Genomic DNA, 21,802 nt, shown 5'->3' with positions numbered 1-21,802 from the left:
CCTGACCTGGAAATGGAGCAGCCGGGCCTCAAACCAGTGCTTCTTATGGAATCCTGGAGCTGCAAGTATCAGCTTTTACTGCCATCACCTGGGTCCTGGCTTAAAAATCAGCATTTTAACAAGACACATAAAATCTATACAGCACTTGCCTACCACAGAGCCGTAAGGCATAACCCCAATTCATGTTACCCTATGCCCATGTGATGGGGAGACCATCAGAGAGAACAGCAGTTTTTTTCATCTCTTTGACAATGAATCCATCATTTTTGTTTTTTAGCTTATATTTTATAATGGATCTATATTTAATGCAGAATTTCTCATCATACAGATTTTTTTCAATTAACAATTTTACATTGCATCTTTTCTCCACTTTGATGTTAACAAAGTTTTTCTTAACATTAATCCTTTATTCCGTGTTAATATAAGTCACATTGAATACATTTTTTTTCTCAATCTTTTCCCCCAGAGGTAAAAGTTCTAATTTTTGGCTATCTGACATCCCAGTGCAGTACTAACTTAGAAGATAAAATGTAAACCTAATATGTAGGAGAAAAGCTCCTCAATTCACAGGCGGCAGGGACTAAACAGTGGCAACTTCCTAGGATTTTGGTCAAGAGATTCCTGGGAATCCAATAAACAGTTTAACTGCTCAACCCAGTGTAACAGAACAGCACGCTTACTTGCTTCGTTTTTCGTTTTGTGTATGTGTGTTTTCCCCAAAGGAACTTTCAGTTGCATCTCTAGCTCCTAACCAGGCTTCTGCCCTACCCCAATGTAACAGCCCCTAGGGCTCCTTCAGCTCCCAGACCCAGAAAGTGGCATGGTTGATTCTGTACTCCCCATATCTTAAGGCAATCTTGGAATTAAAATTTCTAACCTCCACCTTAAGTACATACTTTGACTGCATAAAAACAAAGAGTTTTTTTTTTTTTAAAGATTTATTTTTATTATTTTTTCATTGGAAAGGCGGATATACAGAGAGGAGAGACAGAGAGGAAGATCTTCCGTCCGATGGTTCACTCCCCAAGTGAGCGCAACGGGCCGATACTATGCCGGTCCGAAGCCAGGAGCCTCTTCCGGGTCTCCCACGCGGGTGCAGGTTCCCAAAGCTTTGGGCCGTCCTCGACTGCTTTCCCAGGCCACAGGCAGGGAGCTGGAAGGGAAGCGGGGCTGCCGGGATTAGAACCGGCGCCCATATGGGATCCCGGGCGTGCAAGGCGAGGACCTTTAACCTCTTGCGCCACCGCGCCGGGCCCAAAACAAAGAGTTTTAATCAAGTCTTAAATTTGTGGGGCCCAGCATGGGTAGCCTAGTGGCTAAATCCTCGCCTTGTATCCACTGGAATCCCATATGGGCCCTGGTTTATATCCTGGCTGCTCTACTTCCCATCCAACTCCCTGCTTGTGGTCCGGGAAAGCAACAGGCTCCTGGATTCAGCTAGGCTCAGCTCCAGTCATTGCGGAAACTTGGGGAGTGAACCAGCAGATAGAAGATCTTTCTCTCTGTTTCTCCTTCTCTCTGTAAATCTGACTTTCCAATTTAAAAAATTATCTTTAAAAAAAAGTCTCTCTGTGCCTTTCCTTTGTGAAATTTGCGCCTTTCAAATAAAAATAAATTTTAAAAATAAATAAAGATATTTGGATCTCTGGTTTCAGCTGACAGTATTAAGAAAAATAATTTGCCACACAACTTTATTTTTTTTAAAGACTTATTTTTATTATTTTTTTATTGGAAAGGCAGATATACAGAGAGGAGAGACAGAGAGGAAGATCTTCCGTCCGATGATTCACTCCAAAGCCAGGAGCCTCTTCCGGGTCTCCCACACGGGTGCAGGGTCCCAAAGCTTTGGGCTGTCCTCGACTGCTTTCCCGGGCCACAGGCAGGGAGCTGGATGGGAAGCGGGGCAGCCGGGATTAGAACCAGCGCCCATATGGGATCCCGGGCGTGCAAGGCAAGGACCTTAACCACTGCGCCACCACGCCGGGTCCAACACACAACTTTATTTCAAAGGGAACATGTTTACAGATGTATTCAAGAATACATCTGTCAATTGAGGCAGAAGTCTTCCACCAGAAGTTAGACAGGAGGTATGCGCAGTATTATCTAAACACTATTGATGCAAATTCTGACTTCAGTTTTTATCTTAACACAGTACATGAGCTGCAACAGAAATTCATTTTGAACCAAATCTTTTGACTACTGCCTTGCTGTTTTCTAGGTGCCTTATTGCTCCTTAGTACACGTTACTTAAAGCTTAAAAGCGTCATCAAGAAATAAACTGTTTCCAACAATATAAGCACAGAAACAGAAACAATGGGTAATCAGATCACACGAGTTCCTGACTCATATTCTCGCGACTAACAAGACAGTAAATAACATCTTAACAAAACTCCATATGAAACTCCAAATATACTCTGAAACTCAGGTTATTGAGAAACTCAGATGAATGTTTAAACCCCTTAATTATCTGAATTGATCATAAGTTTTTATCCTGACAGTATAGAGGGAAAAATCAATTCAATACTGTTCAGTAACTTTGAAAGGCAAAGAATTCATTTCTTCCTCTTTCAAGCATCCACAAAAGCAGAGAAGAAGAGAATAACTGAGTTGGCAGAGTTCAACTGGAAAGCAGATTATATTCCAAAAGCCTTTAGTACTACACTCGGTTTTGACCCTGGGTTTTCATAGGTTCCCAGAATGGCCCACCAATGCCCATTACAACCATAAAATAAGTGTTTTAACACCATCGAAATCTACTTATGAAAAAAGTTACTTAATGTCAGATTCCAGCTTTAGGTCTCTTATAATCTTACCTAATGATGAACAGAGTATTTCAACAACATTCCAACCAATTTAGGCACAGTCCAACTGGAAGCCATTATAGTAAAGTCTCTTCCTCAAATAATTCCGTCTCAAACTACATCAACATAATATTAGGCTCAAAATATGATGCCTGGGCCCTGGCGCAATGGCTCAATTGCTAAATCCAGCACTAGTTCATGTCTGGCTGCCCCACTTCCCCTCCAGTTCCCTGCTTGAGGCCCAAAGCACTGGAATCCTACACCCACATGAGAGAACCAGGAGAAGCTCCTGCCTTCAGATCAGCTCAGCTCCAGCCATTGCAGAAACTTGGGCAGTGAATCAGCAAACGGAAGATCCTTCTATCTCTTGTTCTCTCTGTAAATGTGTCTTCCCAATTAAAATAAATATTTAAATAAATCTACAAAAAATGGATTTCTCAAAAAATAAAGTTAAAACTAATGCCTTCAAATTCTTTTCAGTTGGGACTAGTGCTGTGTGTAGATTAAGCCTCAGCCTGCAATGCCAGCATCCCACATAAGTGCTGATTTGACTATGGGCTGCTCCACTTTTGATCCAGCTCCCTGCTGCACCCAATTGGGAAAGCGGCAGCCGGTGACCCAAGGGTTGGGACCCCTGCTTCCAGTGGGAGACTGGAAGGAAGAAGCTCCTGGCTCCCAAACAAGCCCTGGCAGTTGTGGTCATCTGAGCAGTGAATCAGCAAATGAAAGCTTTCTGGCTGTCACTCTTCTCTCTTCTCTCTCTGTGCGTGTTTGACTTTGCCTTTCAAATAAATAAATCTTTTTTTTTCCTCCACAAAACATTTTATTTACAAAATATATAATGAGTACTATACATCTGGGTTCATCACACCAAAGCCCTTGTGGGAATTAACCTACAAGGGCCAGATTGGCTCCTGGCTCCTTTTCCACCCCAGGAGGAGGTGCCCATGAGTGCTTACAGGTGAGTGTGGGCTTTTAGCTGTGGGGCTGGTGGAAGGAGGGATGGACCCCAAGGTCCTGAAGGGCTGGTTTGGGGGGTCAGGTCTTGACATCCATCAAGGGTGTCCACTTGTGTTGGCAGCCGCTCTGCCACCCATGGATCACCTCAGGGTCTCCCACATCCGAGAGGAGCTCCTGCTCAGCCTCGTGTAGCTCCTCTGCTGGGTCATAGCTACACATGCAGAGCAGGTGGTGGCAAAGCAGATCCACCCGTTTCCTCTTCTGGACTTACATGACCACTGCCACCACTACCCTGACCAGTGTGATGAGGAAGAAGGAACCCAGCACATAGCCCACCAAGGAGTCGCTGCTGGCCTTGGGAGCACTGGGCGCTATGGTATTATTCCTCATGGCATCAGCAGGTCAAGGGCCCGGTGGTCAGCATGGGCTTCGGCACCTTGGGAGGGCACCTCTGGGCTCCCCGACCCTGGAAGCCAAATAAATAAATCTTAAAAAAAGAAAATTCTCTCTCATGGCTAAAACAATGATCAACTTGGCTTCTACTCAATCTTGTTATGGACACTAATTTCCGAGTCTTTCGATCTATAAAGTGTCATGTACCGATCAAGACTATCTGGTATTACATCCCACCTAACACTTTGAATGGCTGTATAATCCCTGGCAAGTTACTGAACTTCTGGGCTCCAACTTCTCTAAGTATGCACTCTAAGTTTGAAAGCTTTAAGAACTGAAAGAGGACTACATTAATTGAGCCACAGAAAGTATTCTGATACATTAGGCATGAAGTAACTAGCAATTATTACCTTTAAAAAAAAAAAAAAAACAGAAAACTTGGCTTTGGAAAAACAACTCAAGGAGGACAGGCATACCAAGCTGAAGTAATGAAGGCACAGTTAGAAAAGCAACACTCGCATGAACAACTTGTTCTACTTCCCTTGGGAAAATATTCATGAGCCTGAGGAGGTATACATGGGTTCTTTTAAAGCAGCTGGGGGCCCAGCACAATAGCCTAATGGCTAAACCCTTGGATCCCATGTGGACATGTGTTAGCTAATCCACTTCCTTCCAGCTCTCTGCTTGTGGCTTGGAAGAGCAGTGGAGGATGGCCTAACGCCTTGGGACCCTGCACTTGTGTGGGAAACCCAAAAGTTCCTGGCTCCAGGCTTCAGATCAGCTTAGCTCCAGCCACTGTGGCTACCTGGTGAGAGAACCAGAGTATAAAAGTTGGTTCTCTCTGCATCTCCTCACCAATAAAAGTAAACAGGGCCCAGCACAGTCCCAGGGCCTCTGGCACTCAAACCAGCATCCATATGGGATCCCGCCACGTGCAAAGCAAGGACTTCAGCCGCCAGGCTACCATGCCAGGCCCAGAAATACATATTATAAACAAAGCAAAGAAAGTAGCCAACATAATAGTTTATCATTCAGCTAAAATATGTCACTAATGGCAAACATACCTAAAAGAAGGGTTTAAAAATAAACTTCAATCATCTTTAAAAGCAGATAAAACATATCTCTAGTGTTTTATTTCTATTTCCTTACTAAAGATCTAATTATTTTATTTGAAAGGCAGAGTTGCAGAAACAGATCTCCCATTACTAGATTGCTCCCTAAAGAGTCACAGGCCAGTCTGAAGCCGGAAGCTTCTTCAAGATCTCACCTGAGTGCAGGGCCCAAGCACTTGAACCATCCTCTGTTGCTTTCCCATACAAAGCATGGGAAGTAGAGCAGCCAGGACTCAAATCAGTGACCACACGGGATGCTTCACACTACAGCACAGCAACAGCCCCTATTTTTATTTTTATTTTTTTAAAGATTTGAAAAGCAGAGTGACATGACACAGAGACAGGGAGGAATAGAGAGGTCTTCCATCTGATAGCTTGTTGTTCAAATGTCCACAAGAGCCAGAAGAAGCCAACAGCCAAGAATCCCATGCGGGTCTCCCACATGGATTAGAGACCCAAATACTTGGACCATCATCTCCTGGCTTCTCAGGCACACTAGCAGGAAGCTAGTTGGAAAGCTGAGTAGCTGGGACTCCAACCAGCACCCCGAAAGGCAGTAGGTGTCCTCAGCAGCAGTTAAAACCCTGTACAACATCCATCCTGTCGTATTTTCAAAATTCATAAAATCAAGGACGTGGCATGATGGCTCAATCCTCACCTTGTAAGCATCAGGATCCCACATGGGCACTGGTTTATGTCCTGGCCGCTCCACTTCCCATCAGCTCCCTGCTCGTGGCCTGGGAAAGCAGTCGAGGACGGCCCAAAGCCTTGTGTTCCTGGCTCATGGCTTCAGACTGGCTCAGCTCCTACCATTGGCACCATTTAGGGAGTGAACTAGCAGATGGAAGATCTTTCTGTCTCTGCTTCTCTCTGTAAATACAATCTGCCTTTCAAATAAAAGCAAAAGAATCTTTAAAAATTTTATTAAAACATGTCTAAGTGATATAGGCTTTCCAGAGGATTTGGGAAAAAAAAAATCTAATGCATTATTATCTTATTTTAGAGACAAGTTAAAGGTAAATTTCCTCAAACCAGGACCAAATTATGCTAGACAGTAAGAACAGAGATTCAACTCTGGACCTGACTCCAAACAGACACGGAAAGTGCCAGCTACCAGCAACCCCAGGTTCCTAAGGAGTCACGTTTTCTACTGCCACCATCCTGAAGTCTAAAGATTGCTTGGTGCATATCAGGGAGAGTGTGGGGGAAAGGGAGGCAATTTGTTTGAGACACTAGCAACAAGCCATATAGTAATACTGACATATGAAGAAAAAATTTTTCACTACATGCTAGCTAACAGAGTTTAGAAGAACATCATAGCATAGAATGACCATATATAAGCATTTATAAAGCACATATACCCAGCATGCTTTTGTTTTGTTTTATTTTTAGGTGGTAGTAAAGAGAAATCAGCTTCCCAAAAACGTCAGTCACTGCTTAAAAAAAAAAAAAAAATTAGTGGGAACAGTCCCTAGAGAGTAAGTAAGCTATGATTTTAGTTTTCTACAGTAATCAATCATTCTGGCAACACAAACATAAAGCAAAGTAGACTCAGATTTCTACACATCTTCTAAAATACTTTCCAATTACAACTGCAAACTAAAAATTTAAAACAAATATTCAGGCTCAATTTTCTGCTTTTTTAAAAACTTCAACAAGTATCTTCTATTGTTTATATTTAAAACCAAAACATATTTCACTTACACATGTTCCTATCAGCATCACCAATAGGTTCCATTATCCACAAGACAGCGTCTCCAGATGATTTTGAATCCCTGCCCAATTTCTCCTTACCAACAAGTACTTGGCTACCATCTTTACCCTGCCTGCCCCCATTCCATGGTCATGCTTAGGGAATTGTAATTACAGTGATCCCGTCCTTAGAACATCCTGGGAGCACAAAGCTTCTTTGTATAACTGGGAAGGCACCTTCCAGGCTCCACGGCAAAGGCTGGGTGCTGGCAACAGAGGAAGAGCTGTAGCCACTCTGGTGGTCCTCTGTTTGGGTTCAATAGTTTATGGGGTTTTACTTGGGGGTGAGCAGGGTTCCTCTCAGTCTTTGTACTCCCGCTGCAGGGGTGAGGAGGCAGAGGGGGAAGGGCAGGGGATGGGAGCAGGGAAGGCTGAGCTTAACAGACACACACAAACACCACCAAGCCCACAATGTCAGGGAGCAAAACGAAGCCAGAAATGGGGAAGAAAAAACAAACTCTAGCTGTCGCTAGAACCTCTGTGCTGTTCTCACCACCTCCAGTAACAGAGTTTCCACTTGGAACTGTCCACCCCAGCAGTCAAGGGTTACTAACAGTGTTACAGGCACCAAGCAGATGCTCAAGTGCACAGAAGTGGCAGTAATATCTGGAAAGACAAATCTATAAACAAAAGTTTTCACACAAAATCGCCCAAAGCCCAAAGAAACACACTTTTTGTTGGTTATGCAGAGTCCCAATGCCTATTTGCAAAGGCAATTATAGAGCACCTGTTTTGCTTTCAGCCTACCCTATTTCAGTGTAGTCCGAGAAACTGCTCCTTAGTTCTGTAACAATAAAGCAGGTTTCAACACATCAGTAAGCACCATCTGCAGATATAGACATGGAAGGTCCTGAAGCAGAGTGGACAGGAACAACCCAAACCAATACAGAATGTCCCGCCACCCACAGCTGGCTGCTCTTCCATCTATGTATGTTTCTTCCTTCCATTTTTCTTCCAATAAAGTCGAATGATTTTATACACCAAAACTTAACAATTTCTCACTCCCTTACATCTAGGTATGTTTTACTACAAAAGTAGAAAATGCAGTGATAGCTTTCAATATCGTGACTGAGGGAAGTACTGACATCCACTAGTATGATCCCATCATTTTCCTCCTCCACCACCTGCCCAACATCATTTCAGTTAACTATTCACAGCAGTCCCAAAATAGCACTACCAGCCAGTCAAGCAGAACAGGACAACAACTAAAACTGCTCTGCTTAGCCCTACAGGTAAAACTGTTTCTCCTTGTGTAGACATACCATCATTTTCATGAAACTAATCTTATCATACATAATTTATTCAAGAAATTCCTTCAACTAAGCAAGATTATTTAAAAAAAATAAATAAAAGTTGCAAACTGAAAAAAAAGAAATTCCTTCAGGGACTAGCATATGGCCTAGCAGTTAATATGCCGGTTAGGACACCAAGTACCCCACAGAGGAGCAAATCCTCGGATACATTATCCAGCTCCAGTTCCTGATCTGAGTCCCTGCTAACAGACTCGGGGAAGAAGCCGCGCTTCTCTGCTCACCCACTGGAAGCCTGGATGGAGCTGCAGGCGCAGTCCACTGCTCACTGGGAGGACTTGGAGGGGGAATCAGAAGATGGAAGCACTCATGCTCGCTTACTCACTCTGCCTCTCAAATTCTTTAAAACCTTTAAGACAGAGCAAAAGCACACCAGAACTTTCTAACACCCCCAAAGACTTCTTAAAACAGTAAAAACAGAAACCACTTCAAATGTACCCTTCCTTTGAGCACACAACAGCATTTGTCCATAACAACTATTCTAAATAACACTTTGCCATAACTTGCAAAAGCAGAAGTCCAGTCTTGCCCTTGGTTCAGTCACCCCTCGACTCCCACCAAGAAAAAAATGAAACAGCAGGAAGCATAAACAACCACTTAATGGAAAATACAAATGAGTAAATATTTTCAAAATTAGCTTAAAAGCTCAGGTCTTCAGAAACAGGAATGTAGGGGGGAATTGGGAAGAGAAAATTATGATGTTTCCTCCTCAAAGAAAGCACGCTAAGAACACAAGAGCAAGGCCAGAATTGTGGAGTAGCAAGTTAAGCCACCACCTGCAATGTCAACATCCCAAATGGGCATTGGTTTGTATTCCATATCCCGATTAACTTGCTTTCAACCAAGCTCCCTGCTAATATGTCTGAGAAAAGCTCCTGGCTTCAGCCTGGCACGACTCTTCTTAATGTTGCCTTTCAAACAAATAAAAATAAATGTTTAAAAAAAAACAATGTGAAAAGCAAATGTGCCACACAGATGTTTTTTATCCTTTACTTACCAGATTACTTCTACTTTCTCTCTCATTCTGTCTTTTCCTTAATAACAATATTTTCTAACACTTCATTTTGAACCAGTTTATCCAGCTTCATTACAAAATTGACACTTTTAAGCTGAGCTCAAGGGTCAACTGAACATGGTACTGATACGTCAAGCGACAGGTCCAGCACCAATCCACACTGATTCACCCCTCATCCTAGAGCCATAGGTGAGTACTAACAGCTAAGTTATAGCTGAACCTACAATTCTGCAAAGTAGGCTTCCAAAAGGCAATGCCCTGACAAATGGGCATTGAAGAATCCCATTATCAAAAATGTCATATGTTAGTGTGTGAATTAATCCCTAAACATATTAAAATCAGAGGGGAAAAAAGGTCTAATAGAGCAGGAAAACTAGTGCAGTTGGGAGAAACGGTATCAGTTGCCTCCTGAAGAACCATCTCTGATCACAAGTCCAACAGCTAAAACACAAATGTCTAACTGCAAAGGGATGGGCCACCATTTTCTCAAAGACATGCTCACACACATGTATCCAACTATGGGAGTTGACTCTCTCCACATATATTCATCTTCCTTTCCAGCTGTACCCACTGAGCTCTTCCACTAACCCTAAAACCACATACTATGGACACATGTAGTTTAAGCCTCTTAGCTACATGGACAAAAGTAAGAGGAATTGATCAGTTGAATTAAGAGAGGTACAACACCCAAAAAAAACCACACCACAAAATTAGCTCCAGGGCCCAGCCGGATAGTGTAGCAATTAAAGTCCTCACTTTGCACACCCCAGGATCCCATATGGGCGTCTGTTTGTGCTCTGGCAGCTCCACTTCCCATCCAGCTCCCTGCTTGTGGCCTGGGAAAGCAGTTGAGGATGGCCCAAAGCCTTGGGACCCTGCACCTGCATGGGAGACCCAGAAGAAGCTCCTGGCTTCAGATTGGCTCAGCTCCAGCCATTGCAGCCACTTGGGTAGTGAGAGGAGTGAATCATCAAACAGGGAGATCTTTCTATCTCTCCTCCTCTCTATATATCTGACTTTGTAATAAAAATAAAATCTTAAGAAAAAAAATAGCTCTAGGCTAATTTTCCCCAGGATTCCAGGAGAACAACAGTGGGTAGCCAGAGGAAGAGCCTAGAGTATAGAAGGCAGCAAACCTTAGAGAGTAGCATCTACAAGGACCACATCTCCAAAAGATTTGGGGTCTCTCCCCATATCTGATGAATCCAAATGCCCTGCAGCATCTATGTTTTGAAAAAGCTGCAACTATTGAGCTGGGTCCACTAGAAAGTTTAGGAAGACTGAGAAACAATTCCAGGAGTTTCAAAACAAAAGCCTTCATCTGAATCCTAGGTTTAGCAGATCTGAAAGGAGTGACAATGAACATGGGCCTGCATGCCTAACAGGCTGTGCTGTGCTGAAGCCTGGAGCTGCAGTTCCATTATCGTGGAACAAAAACTCTGTTTTCTATAAACAAGAAAATGTTTTGCATGTCAGAAATATTTCAAGCATCTGAAAAATACTTTGAATATGTTGAGTATCTCTGTACCATAAACCCCAAATCAGCAAGTCTTAATTTGCAATCACCTGAATTTTTAAAGAAACTATTACAGGTTTTATTAAAGCCCTCTGTGAACCCCCATCCAATCCCACTGTCCATCTTCCCTTCTGGAGACGATCAGTATTCTGAAGTTAGCATTAGTTGCTCCCATGTGTGTTTTCATATTACTACATATGTACACAGGCACAAATATTACTTTGCATAGCTTCAGATTTTATGTACATGGGAAGATTTTGTAAGAATTGCTTCCCCACTCCATATTATGGTTTTCAGAGTCAACCAATTCAATACAAAAGCTCAGAGTTTTTGACAAAGCCACCACTCTTATGTAATAATCAATTGTGTGATTCTTCTAAAAATTTACTTATGCCCCTCTTGGGGGACCATTCTAGTGCTTTTGAACTTTCTCTAGATAAGTGTGCAAGGATTTCTTAAGGCCCATGGCGAGAAATAAGCATGTTAAGCACCTTAGGAGGCCTGGTCCCTGCGACTACAGCACCACCACACTAAATCACTCTCCAAGGCAGCTGCACACACGCACATTCTCTCAGCCATAGATAAGTTTATCCCCACCACCAACACGCAGCCTTACTATTACAGATTTTGGCTATCACAGCATTTACTTTTTGCCAATCAGGTGAGTGTGAAATGACATCCATTATTTCAAGACCCATTTCACCCACTATAAATCTTTGATAAGTAAGTTTTCTTGATTTTATATGCACACGTCAAATGTTTCCTACATTAAAAAAAAAAAAAATCTAACCCATCTTGTCCAAATGAGGACAATTCTTCCCGAAGAACCCAGCAGACAGCCATCACGAGCTGGGAGGCCAAGGTACCGGAGGGCAGCAAGCAAACAGCTGACTTCAACACGGAATCATCTTGGACAAAGCGCCTTAATTAATGCATCTGCTAATTAGTCTTTCCCTTCCCTCTTTTGTGGAGCCTGACTTCCAAGACAATACCATGAGCACTGGAGCACCCGGGGCCGGCATCCTAGGAATGGGAGGCTAGGGAGGGGGGAAGCTAAACCCAGAATGGCCAAGAAAGTATCACAACTGCCCCCACTCCAGGAACGGATCACACACACACACACACACACACACACACAATATCTCTCTCTCTCTCTCTCTCTCTCTCTCTCTTTCTCTCTCTCTCAACCTTGCCCGGAATTATCCACCTCTACCACTCTACCACACTCCTTTCAACTCTGCCCTTTTGGCGCCCTATTCAAAACATCCAAATCTTTTTTTCTCTAAACACCGGCCCCTCTCTTCGGCAACCCTTTCATCTCCCTTCCCCCAAAACGGAATAACCCTTCTTCCTTCTCTCCACCCCCAATCCGCAGACGATTCTACAGCTTCTATTTTCCAGCTGCACGGGACAGGCTGCTCTTCCTCCCTCTAGTTGAGAACTCCCAACTCTTCTCCCATTTCCTTTCCCAAGATGTAACCACATTTAAAGCAACCCACCCAATCACCCACCTCAAAACAAAAACGGAAACCCCATGCCTTCCAGGCCAGGCGGGCGGGCGAGACGTCCCAACCCTCCCAGCTTTTCTCCCCTCACGCCGGGGATCGCTCTTCTTTCTTTGGTACTTCTCCAAGTGCTGTAGGTCCAGACCACCCGGACGGGGGCGTGAGGGGGGGAACCATAGCTTCCTGTGGTCCTGTACACTCATTTTTGACTTAGGATGATGTTTAGAAACTCAAGCGATTTCGTGAAAGACACATAGGGGCGTCTGGACCCAAGCGCGAAGGCCTCCCTGCCACTCATTCCAATCTACCCTGGGTTCGTCCGAGCAGCGGTGGAGAAGGGGGCCTGGCAGGCATACCCAGCGGCGCCCACGGTACTAAGTTCCCGGAGCAAAGCCCCCCCAAGAACGCAGGAAAGCCTCTCCCCGAGAGCAAACCCCGGCGCAGGAGGCTCTGCCCCGTGACTTCCCCCACGTCGGCTCCCCAGGGCGCCACCAAGCTCCCCAAGCGGCCCCTCTCCCCGGACCCACCCCGCAAGACATCTCGACTCCCTAAGCCAGCCCGGAAAGGACTGGGTGGGTGTGCCAAGGCACAGGGCCTAGCGCCACTACCCCGGAACACACAGACACCCAGTTCCCCGACCCATCGCTCTCGGCACCCGGGGGCTGGGGGGTTCTGCCTCCCTCCCAGCCCCCTCTCCCCGGGGCCCCGCGGCGGCCCAGGGTGGCCCTGGGTCCCAGCCAAGCTCCGACGCTCACCGGCTTTGTGACCTTGGGCAAGTCACTTCCTCCTCTAAGCCTCCGTTACCTCCTCCGCCGAGCGGAGCCCCGGGGGAGGTCCTGCCCTGCCCACCCTGGGGAGAGCGGCTGCCCACCGAGTGGGAGACGCTTTGTGAACCGTTCGGCGCGGCAGAGACGCAGGGCTCCCGGGGGCTCCGTGCCGGACAAAGCTGACCCGGACAACGCTTCCTCCTTCCTTCAGCGGCCCGGGGAACCGAACCACCCTCCCCCCCAAGTCCCCGAGACCCCCCACCCCGCGGGACGGACCCACGCCCCTCCCCGCCTGGCCCGTTCCTGGATCCTCCGTACCTGCTCCCGGCGCTCGGCCGCAGGCGCCGCCTCCCTGGGCGCCCGCCCGGAGAGGCCCGTGGCCCGGAGGGCTGAGGCGGTCGGCGGCGGCGGCGGCGGGCTCGGGCCGGGGAGGCGGCGGCGGCTGCGGGGGGCGCGGGCGGCGCGGGGGCCCGAGCTCGGCGGGGCCCGGCCTGGGAGACGACGACTGAGGCTGGAAGTGCGCGGCGGCGGCTGAGGCGGCAGCAGCGGCGGCGGCGACCGCGGCGGCGGCGCTTCCGCTCATGGCGGGGCCGCGGGCAGCGGCTCCGGCTGCGACTCGACTCCGGCGCGGGCGCTGGCTGGGCCCCGGCCGACGGCAGCAGCAGCGGCGGCGGAGGCGACGGAGGCGGCTCCCGGAGGGCGGGGGGCGAGGAGGCGGAGCGGGGAAGCGGCGGCGGCGGCGGGGGCGGGGCCGCCCAGCCGCCTCGACCAATAAGCGCCGGGCTCTGCGGCCGCGGCTCCGGGGGCGGGCGGGCGGCGCCGAGAAGGGGGGATCCTCCGCGGCCGCCGCTCGCCGAGGCGGGGAGGCCGTGGGCCGACAGCCCGAGGGGGAGAGCCCGGCTCGGAGGGCTGCCCCGCCCCTGGCCCGCCCCTGGGGCGCGGCCGGGGGCCTCCGGGGCCAGGCCTGGCGCTGCCGGGCCTCCGCTGCGCCCGGCTCTGCCGCGCAGCTGCCTGAGGCGCGGTGTTTGCGCCCGCCCGCGAGGCGAGGGGGAAGACTCACGCCGCTCAGCTTCTTACCGCCTCGGCCTCTTCCTTCTCTTCCCCTGGTCGTGACCAGAGCCTCCTAGCCTCCTCGTCTCTGGGCTATTTCTTCAAAGTTTTAACCTTGCAGACTCTTGAGAAAGAAAACTCTCCTTTCTTTAGGGCCGTGTTTTGGTGGCAAATCAGCCCCCGCTGAGGCAAAGGAAAGCAGAGGCAGAAATGGGGGTGGGGGGAAGGCAAGGAAACAAGGGGAGGCCCCCCTGAGTCGTGGAGGCACATCTTGAATTCTTAGTTGAAGTGGTCCTGGTTCGGCCCTGACCCCTTGGACCCCTGGCCCCTTTTTCAGATTTTCTCTTCCTCCTTCCCACTTTAAATGCCCTTGTTGTTCAGACTTAGAAGAAAACCATCCTAGCCGGCTGAGCCGGGTCACAGGAGAGGCTTTGGGCCATGCCGGGGGCAGAAGAACCCTCCATTCCTGACCCTTGGCTGCTGCCTCTCGTGGATGTGATGGTATTGGTCACCGACCCCATTTCCTTCTCATATTCTTCTGACACTCAAAAAGTCGTACAGAAGCAGGAAAAAAAAAAAAAAAAACAAACCACCAGCCATGCGGTGTGGTAGGATGCCTCTAAAAACAGCCTATTGGTGAGGATGCCACGAACCTGCTGACTGGATAATTTTTCCGTGTTCCCCTCAGCCAGTTGGTCAGTGTCAAGGGCGTAAATTCTTGACAACACACTTAATTTTCATAGTAACTCCTGACACTTTGATTCTTTTTGGGTCACACAGTCACCAACAGTGCTGAGACAGAAGGTACAGCCCCAGGACTTCACGGAGTTTAGTCTCCCTGGAGGACAGCAAGGCTTTTGTTGTTGTTTTGTTGTTGATGATGATGTTGTTTTCTTTGATTGAGGAGAAAGGGAGAAAAAACAATCTTGCATCCACTTGTTCACTACCCAAATGACCACAACAACCAGATCTGGGCCAGGGTGAAACCAGGAGCCAGGAATTCCAGCCACTTCATCCAGGGCTCCATGTGAGTGATGGGCACCCCAGCATTTGAGCCATCATCATCTGCTGCTGCTTTCCTCCGTGGATTAGCAGGAACTTGGAGCCAAAGCTGACAGCAGGGGAAACCAGTACCCCAAGGAAAAGCTTACCTTTCTGCATCACAATGTGAGGTGGGGGCTCCAGTGAGACATTCTTTGGAGTTTTTTTGGGTTTTTGTTTGTTTGTTTGTTTGTTGATTTGCTGATCCTTTTTTTTTTTGCTGTTATATTTTTATTTTGAATTTTTGAATTTTGTGGTACAATTTTGTATAGACTATGATTCTCCCCACACTCCCACTCCCTGACAGATATTCCCCATGTTGCTACAATAGCATAGTCCTTCATGAGGAGTCATAATTCCATCAGTCTCTTAATTTAACTGTGCCCCAATATTACTGGTTCAGAAAATGTCAGACAGTCCAGCATCCCATTGTCTACACATTTCCAACAGTTTCCCCTCTTTTCTTGGATTTTCTTGCATTGTACCCCCACATCTGGATATGGTAGACCCCAGTCCATCACTATACATTTCCATAAATGAGAAGCCAGGAAACAAGGTCAACAACTGATATGAGTTAGAACAAAAAGCCACAACAACAACAAATTACGGCACCATGAAAAAACACGCCACTGAGTAACCAACATGTGGGTGACAAAAAGGAAACACAAAAGTCTCTTGGGAAAAATTATGCCACCGGGTAATCCATGAGCCAGCGATGAATTCAGCAAGATAAAACAAAGTATTTGGAATACATGAAACTGGAATCAAAAACACCAAAACACATGGGATACAGCCAAACGAAACAGTATGGATCGGGTTATTGAAGTTACACTTTCCATGATGGTTTCCTTATACTAGACATTCTTAAGAATTTAAGGCAAAAGGCCATCCTGGCTACTGCTAATTCACAGTAGTGGGAAGCAGCAGCGGCTGCTGGAGGGATTGGGTTCCTGCTACCCACCTAGCTTAGGAAAGCAGTCGAGAATAGCCCAAAGCCTTGGGAACCTGCACCTGTGTGGGAGACCCAGAAGAATTTCTAGGTCCTGGCTTCAGGATCAGCTCAGCTCTAGCCGTTGCAGCCACTTGAGGAGTGAACCAGTAGAAAGATCCTTCTTTCTGTATCTCCTCTCTGTGGGCAGGATTTGTAGGCTGACCAAGGAGTACATGTGTCAGAACTGGGCCTCCTCAGCAGCTAAGACAGAGCAGTGGATGGCATGTCCAGATGCACATGGAGAATATGGAAGTCCATTGGGACCTGCAGAGGAGAGGACATCTGGTACCCATCACAGAGGAAGGAAAACAGAACAAATTGATCAACTACCCCAGACAAGTGTTGGCAAGAAGTATTTGGATGAATAGACTCTAAGGTGGACTGTGTCAGCCAATAGATCTTAGAAGATTTCCTCATCCTTGGATCAATGAGATCAACAGCATCTCAGAACTATCAAAACCACTTGAGCAGAACCCTTAGAGCATGCTCCACATTGGGGGCCCTGGAAAAACATCTGGTGGTCATCCACATCCCAGGGTACTGAGGCAGTTGGGAGGCTAGGTGTGACATCTCCTCTCCATTCCTTCCCTAGATACAGGAGGAAGAAAAAGAAACTTTGAAACAATGGTCTCACCCACATTCTCCTAATCCTTAATCCTTTCCACCCTGAACAGTTAAGTAAACATCATCACAAATTAAAAAATAAATTTTAAAAAATCTCATTTGGGGCCTGGAGTGATGGCTCAAGGGCTAAATCCTCACCTTGCAAGCACCAGGATTCCACATGGGTACTAATTCATGCTCCACTGCTCCACTTCCCTTTCAACTCTCTACTTATGACCCGGAAAAGCACCAGAGGATGTTCCAAAGCCTTGGGACCCTGTACCTGTGTAGAAGGCCCAGAAGAAGCTCCTGGCTCCTTGCTTCAATCAGCTCAGTTCAGAACATTGAAGTCATTTGAGGAGGAGTGAACCAGTAGTTGGAAGACTTTATTCTTTGTCTTGCCTCTCTTCAAATCTGCCTTTTCAATGAAAATAAATTAATCTTCAAAAATTATTTTCAAATTTAATTTTTAATATTATTTACATAGTTGAGAGGGATACACACCCATGTGGGCCTCTGCTTAGAGTAGGGAGGATCAGGTGTGGAGGAAGTTGGGTAGGACAAATGTTTCCGTTTTCTTTTTCCTCCTGTGTCTGCAGTAGTGGAAGGGGAGGGGCTGCTCCTTGCTGTAAAACTACATCAGCACCCAGGGATAGGGGATGATTCTTTGATTTTGGTGACACCTTAGAGATGTGAGGGAAGAGTGCTTTGAGGATGTTACTTGAGTGGTTTTTTTTTTAAGCTTTATTTATTTGGGGGGTATGAGGTGTAGCCTAGTGGCTCAAGTCCTTGCCTTGCATGTGCAGGCATACCATGTGGGCACCATTTCTAATCCCAGCTGCTCCACTTACCTTCTTGTTCCCTACTTGTGATATGGGAAAGCAGTTGAGGACAGTCCACAGGATCCTGCACCTGCGTGGGAGACCCAGAAGAGGTTCCTGGCTCCTGGCTTTGGGTCAGCTCAGTTCCAGCCATTGCAGCCACCAACAGACAGATCTTTGTCTCTCCTTCTCTCAGTAAATCTTTTTCTCTCCTCTCTGTAAATCTGCTTTTCCAATATAAATAAATAAATCTTTATTTAAAGGTATCTATTTACAAATATTTATTTATTCATTTATATTGGAAAGGCAGATTTACAGAGTGAAGGAAAGACAGAACGAAAGATCTTCCATCTGCTGGTACACTCCCCAAGTGGCTGCAACTGCTATAGCTTAGCCAATCCAAAGCCAGGAACCAGGAGTTTCTTCTACGTCTCCCATGCGGGTGTAGGGTCCCAAGGCTTTGGACCATTCTCTACTGCTTTATCAGTACCCGTGCTGGGAACTGGGTCAGCCAAGGCATGAACATGGCATTCTATTGTGTGTAAGGAGAGGATTGAGCCACTATTGCACTGTGCCCTACTTTAATGTCTTTGAGAAGTTTGAGGTTTCACTGGTCCAGGGTTGAGAAAATCTTTCCCAGGCCAATTGATTGACCAGGCCAATTAGCATCTCCACAGGCACAAGAACAGGCTGCAAAGCTTGGCCAAGAGAGTGGTATAACTTGCTCTGCTTTCCATCCTCTGGCAAGAAATTCCCCATCCTCTACTGGCCTAGATGGTCTGGTTGTCATCTCACCCATGTATACCTGTGCATGCTGTCCACTAAACAGGCATCAGCAACTGAGGAAGCCCAGTCCTGACACATGTACTCCAACATTGAACCACATATCTTGTGATTTTCCCTGAGTCTAGGGTTAGAGTCCAGCGATCGGCTAGGGGACTGTCCCAAGAAAGCTCACCTGGGATGACCCCAGACTTCTGTGTGTGCCAGCCCGTGCAGGGCTAGGTGCAGTGCATCACCTGCAGCAGCCAGTGTGCACACCAGTGGATATAGCTGCTTGGTCAGTTCCACCCCTAGCCCTATCTTTCACACAAATTGATGGGTGCTGCTGCTTAGCCCAGCCAACCAACCACAGGTTCAATCTTCATCCACATCAGCAGATGTTGTGGCCTAGACAAAGCAACCCTCAATAACCCCCACTAGGCCCTCCTTGAGCCCCAGTTTTTACATATGTCAGCCTCTGCTGCAGCATAGTCCAGTCCATTCTGTATTCTGTCTGACTCTCATGCATACCCATGGGTGCTACAACTTAGTTCAATCCTCTCTGCCCCCAGGTCCAGTCCACAGTCTCACCAACAGGAGCTGCTACCCAGCAGGAAGTGTCCACAGTTTCCCTTCCAGACCTTCTCCAAGTTCTGGATCTTGTGCCTTCAAGGGGTACTGTGGTCCAGCCTAACATGACTTACACCCAGTTCTGGCACTTGCCAGTAGGTGCTGCAGTCTACCATGGCTGGCCCAGATCCACTCTCACTCTCTTATGCATAGCCTAGCCTGGCCCACCCCAAGACCCAGCCTACGTGCTGGCCTACCCCCAGCCCTATCCAAATTGGCCTGCCCCCCAACCCAAGGTCTCATGCTCACCAGTTGAAGCAACCACAGAGCAGGGGAGTTCTCAAAGTTCTCTTACCAGGTCTGCTCCCAGCTCCAGATTTTGAGCTTCCCAGCAGGTGCTACTGCTCAGTCTGAGATGGCTTGCTCCCAGTCACAGCTCTCACTAGTGGGTGTAGCAGCCTAGGCAAGCCTCACCCACCACACCCAGCCCCAGTCCTCATGTAAACTGGTAAGTGTTGCAGTCCAACCTGGCTTGATACATATGCTACCAGGTGTTATAGCCCAACCTGGTCTGGCCTCTCCTAGGCCTGGCCCTCACATTCACCAGTAGAAGCCTAATAAGGGAGTTCCCCAAGTTCCTCTACCAGGCCTGCTCCCAGCTCTGGGTCTCACAAGTGCTGGCAGATGCTGGAGCCCAGTCTGACATGGCCAATCCCCCAATTTAGTGCTCACCCGCACGTACTGCGGACTAATCTGATAGGAATGCACCCATTTTGGCTCTCACAGGTGGATGGTTCAGCATAACCTAGCCTGGGCCACTGCTGGATCCAACTCTTATGTGAACTGGCAGATGTCTCGGCCGAGACTGGCCTGAACTATCTGTTTCAAGTTTACTGTTCTAGATATCTTGTGCAAGTAGAATCTGCAATATTTGTCTTTTTGTGTATATCTGGTTTTATTAACAGGTTTTCTTTCTTTCTTTTTTTAATTGAAAAGTTAGATATACAAAGAGGAGGAGAGACAGAGAGGAAGATCTTCTGTCTATTGATTCACTCCCCAAGTGGTCTCAATGGTCGGAGCTGCGCTGATCCAAAGCCAGGAGATCAGAGCCTCTTCCAAGTCTCCCACGTGATAAGAACTTTAGCCGCTAGGCTACCATGCTGGGCCCCATTAACAGGTTTTCAAAGTTCATCCATGTGATAACATGTATCAGAATTTCATTCTTTCTAAAAACAGAATAATACACCATTGTATGTATTTACACATTTTGCTTATCCTATAACTATCAATGGACATTTAGGTTGTTTCTTCCTCTTCAGTATCATGAATACTGCTGTGAACATTGATATATACAAGTAGAAATTTGAACCGCTGCTTTCAATTCTTTCAAGTATATGCCTGGGAGTGGAATTGTTGCATCATGTGATAATCCCATGCTTAATTTTCTAGTGGAAACCCCCAAGCCATTTTCTGCATGGCAGGGCTGCATCACTTTACATTACCACCAGCAATGCACAAGGGTTCTGATCTCTCCATATCCGTGTCGACACTTACTATCCTCTTTCCTTAATAGCCATCCTAATAGGTGTAAAGTGGTATCTCATTGTGGCTTTGATTTAAATTTTCCATTTCACTTTCAAACCCAGAATAATGTGTTTTTCTTGCTTTTTTCTCCCAGCATGGCTTACAAACTGTTATTTTATTTTGGGAGTGGAGGGGGTAGAAGAGAGAAGTTGTAAGAAAACAGTGGAAGAGCTGTTTCATGAGAAACTAAGATAATGAGAGACCTCTGATACAAGGTGAAACCTAAAGAAGAGCTCAGCAGTATGACAGGGTTGTAGAGAACAGTACTTCACAATCCGCAAGAATGGAAGGCCTCCAGAGAAGCTAGGAGCCAGTGGAATGTGTAGCCACGCCTAGCAAAGGCTGGGGGAAGAACAGTGCCAAATGGAAGGGGCTGGGTGTGAGACCACAGGACCACATTCAGTCACGAGCCTGTGTAAGGATTCTGAGTGTCTTGGGAAGAAGCGGCAGGGTGCAGCAGGGCGAGGGTGTAAGAGTGCATGTGGACGGGCCCGGTGCAGTGGCGCAAGTGGTTAAGGTCCTCGCCTTGCATGTCCGGGATCCCATATGTGCGCCGGTTCTATCCCGGCAGCCCCGCTTCCCTTCCAGCTCCCTGCCTGTGGCCTGGGAAAGCAGTCGAGGACGGCCCAAAGCTTTGGGACCTTGCACCCGCGTGGGAGACCCAGAAGAGGCTCCTGGCTTTGGATCGGCATAGCACTGGCCGTGGTGATCACTTGGGGAGTGAATCATCGGATGGAAGATCTTCCTCTCTGTCTCTCCTCTCTGTATATCCACCTTTCCAATAAAAACATAATAAAAATAAATCTTTTAAAAAAAAAAAAAGAGTGCATGTGGACCAATTTTCTCTCACTACTCTTATACAGCTGATGAGTTTCTATTTTCTTAGATTGCTAAAAGCGGAGTTGTTACCTCAATGTTTTTAGAGATTTTAAAGATCTAACTGGAAGATTTCCAGTTAGATTGTAGCAACTTGCTTAATCATTTATTAATTTTTCTTGAATATGGAACAGAACTGATCACATTCCTCACTTGTTTTCTATATTCTCTTTTTCTTCCACAGTCTCCAATCCCCATTCTCCTTTCTCCCTTCTGGGAAATCATTCCAGTGCACTTCATGTATCTTTTTGTCTGTAGGTTGTTAGTTAAAACACTCACTGTTGTTTTAGGTACATGTATTTTTCACTTATGTAAACATGATTCTTTCTGAGTATTCTTCCACCTAGAAACAAGTTTTCATGACCCAATCTGT

At 46.9% G+C, this 21,802-nt stretch overlaps 1 protein-coding gene and 1 pseudogene across 1 annotated transcript in view; both read right to left on the bottom strand.

The window, feature by feature from the left end:
- RNF38 (ring finger protein 38) overlaps window positions 1-13,719 on the bottom strand; it is a 115,939-nt gene extending 102,220 nt beyond the window's left edge. Inside the window, exon 1 of the mRNA XM_040963631.1 lies at window positions 13,450-13,719. Within this exon, the coding sequence (XP_040819565.1) occupies window positions 13,450-13,714 (265 nt within the window). The 5' untranslated portion in view covers window positions 13,715-13,719. The remainder of the gene's footprint in view (window positions 1-13,449) is intronic.
- LOC121145007 lies at window positions 3,839-4,781 on the bottom strand (annotated as a pseudogene).
- Window positions 13,720-21,802: the final 8,083 nt, after the last annotated feature.

The sequence above is a fragment of the Ochotona curzoniae genome, unplaced genomic scaffold, assembly GCF_017591425.1.
Source record: "Ochotona curzoniae isolate NIBS_2020 unplaced genomic scaffold, NIBS_Ocur_1.0 scaffold_3208, whole genome shotgun sequence".
Lineage (NCBI taxonomy): Eukaryota > Metazoa > Chordata > Mammalia > Lagomorpha > Ochotonidae > Ochotona > Ochotona curzoniae.
This window is presented reverse-complemented; position numbering and strand designations above follow the sequence as displayed.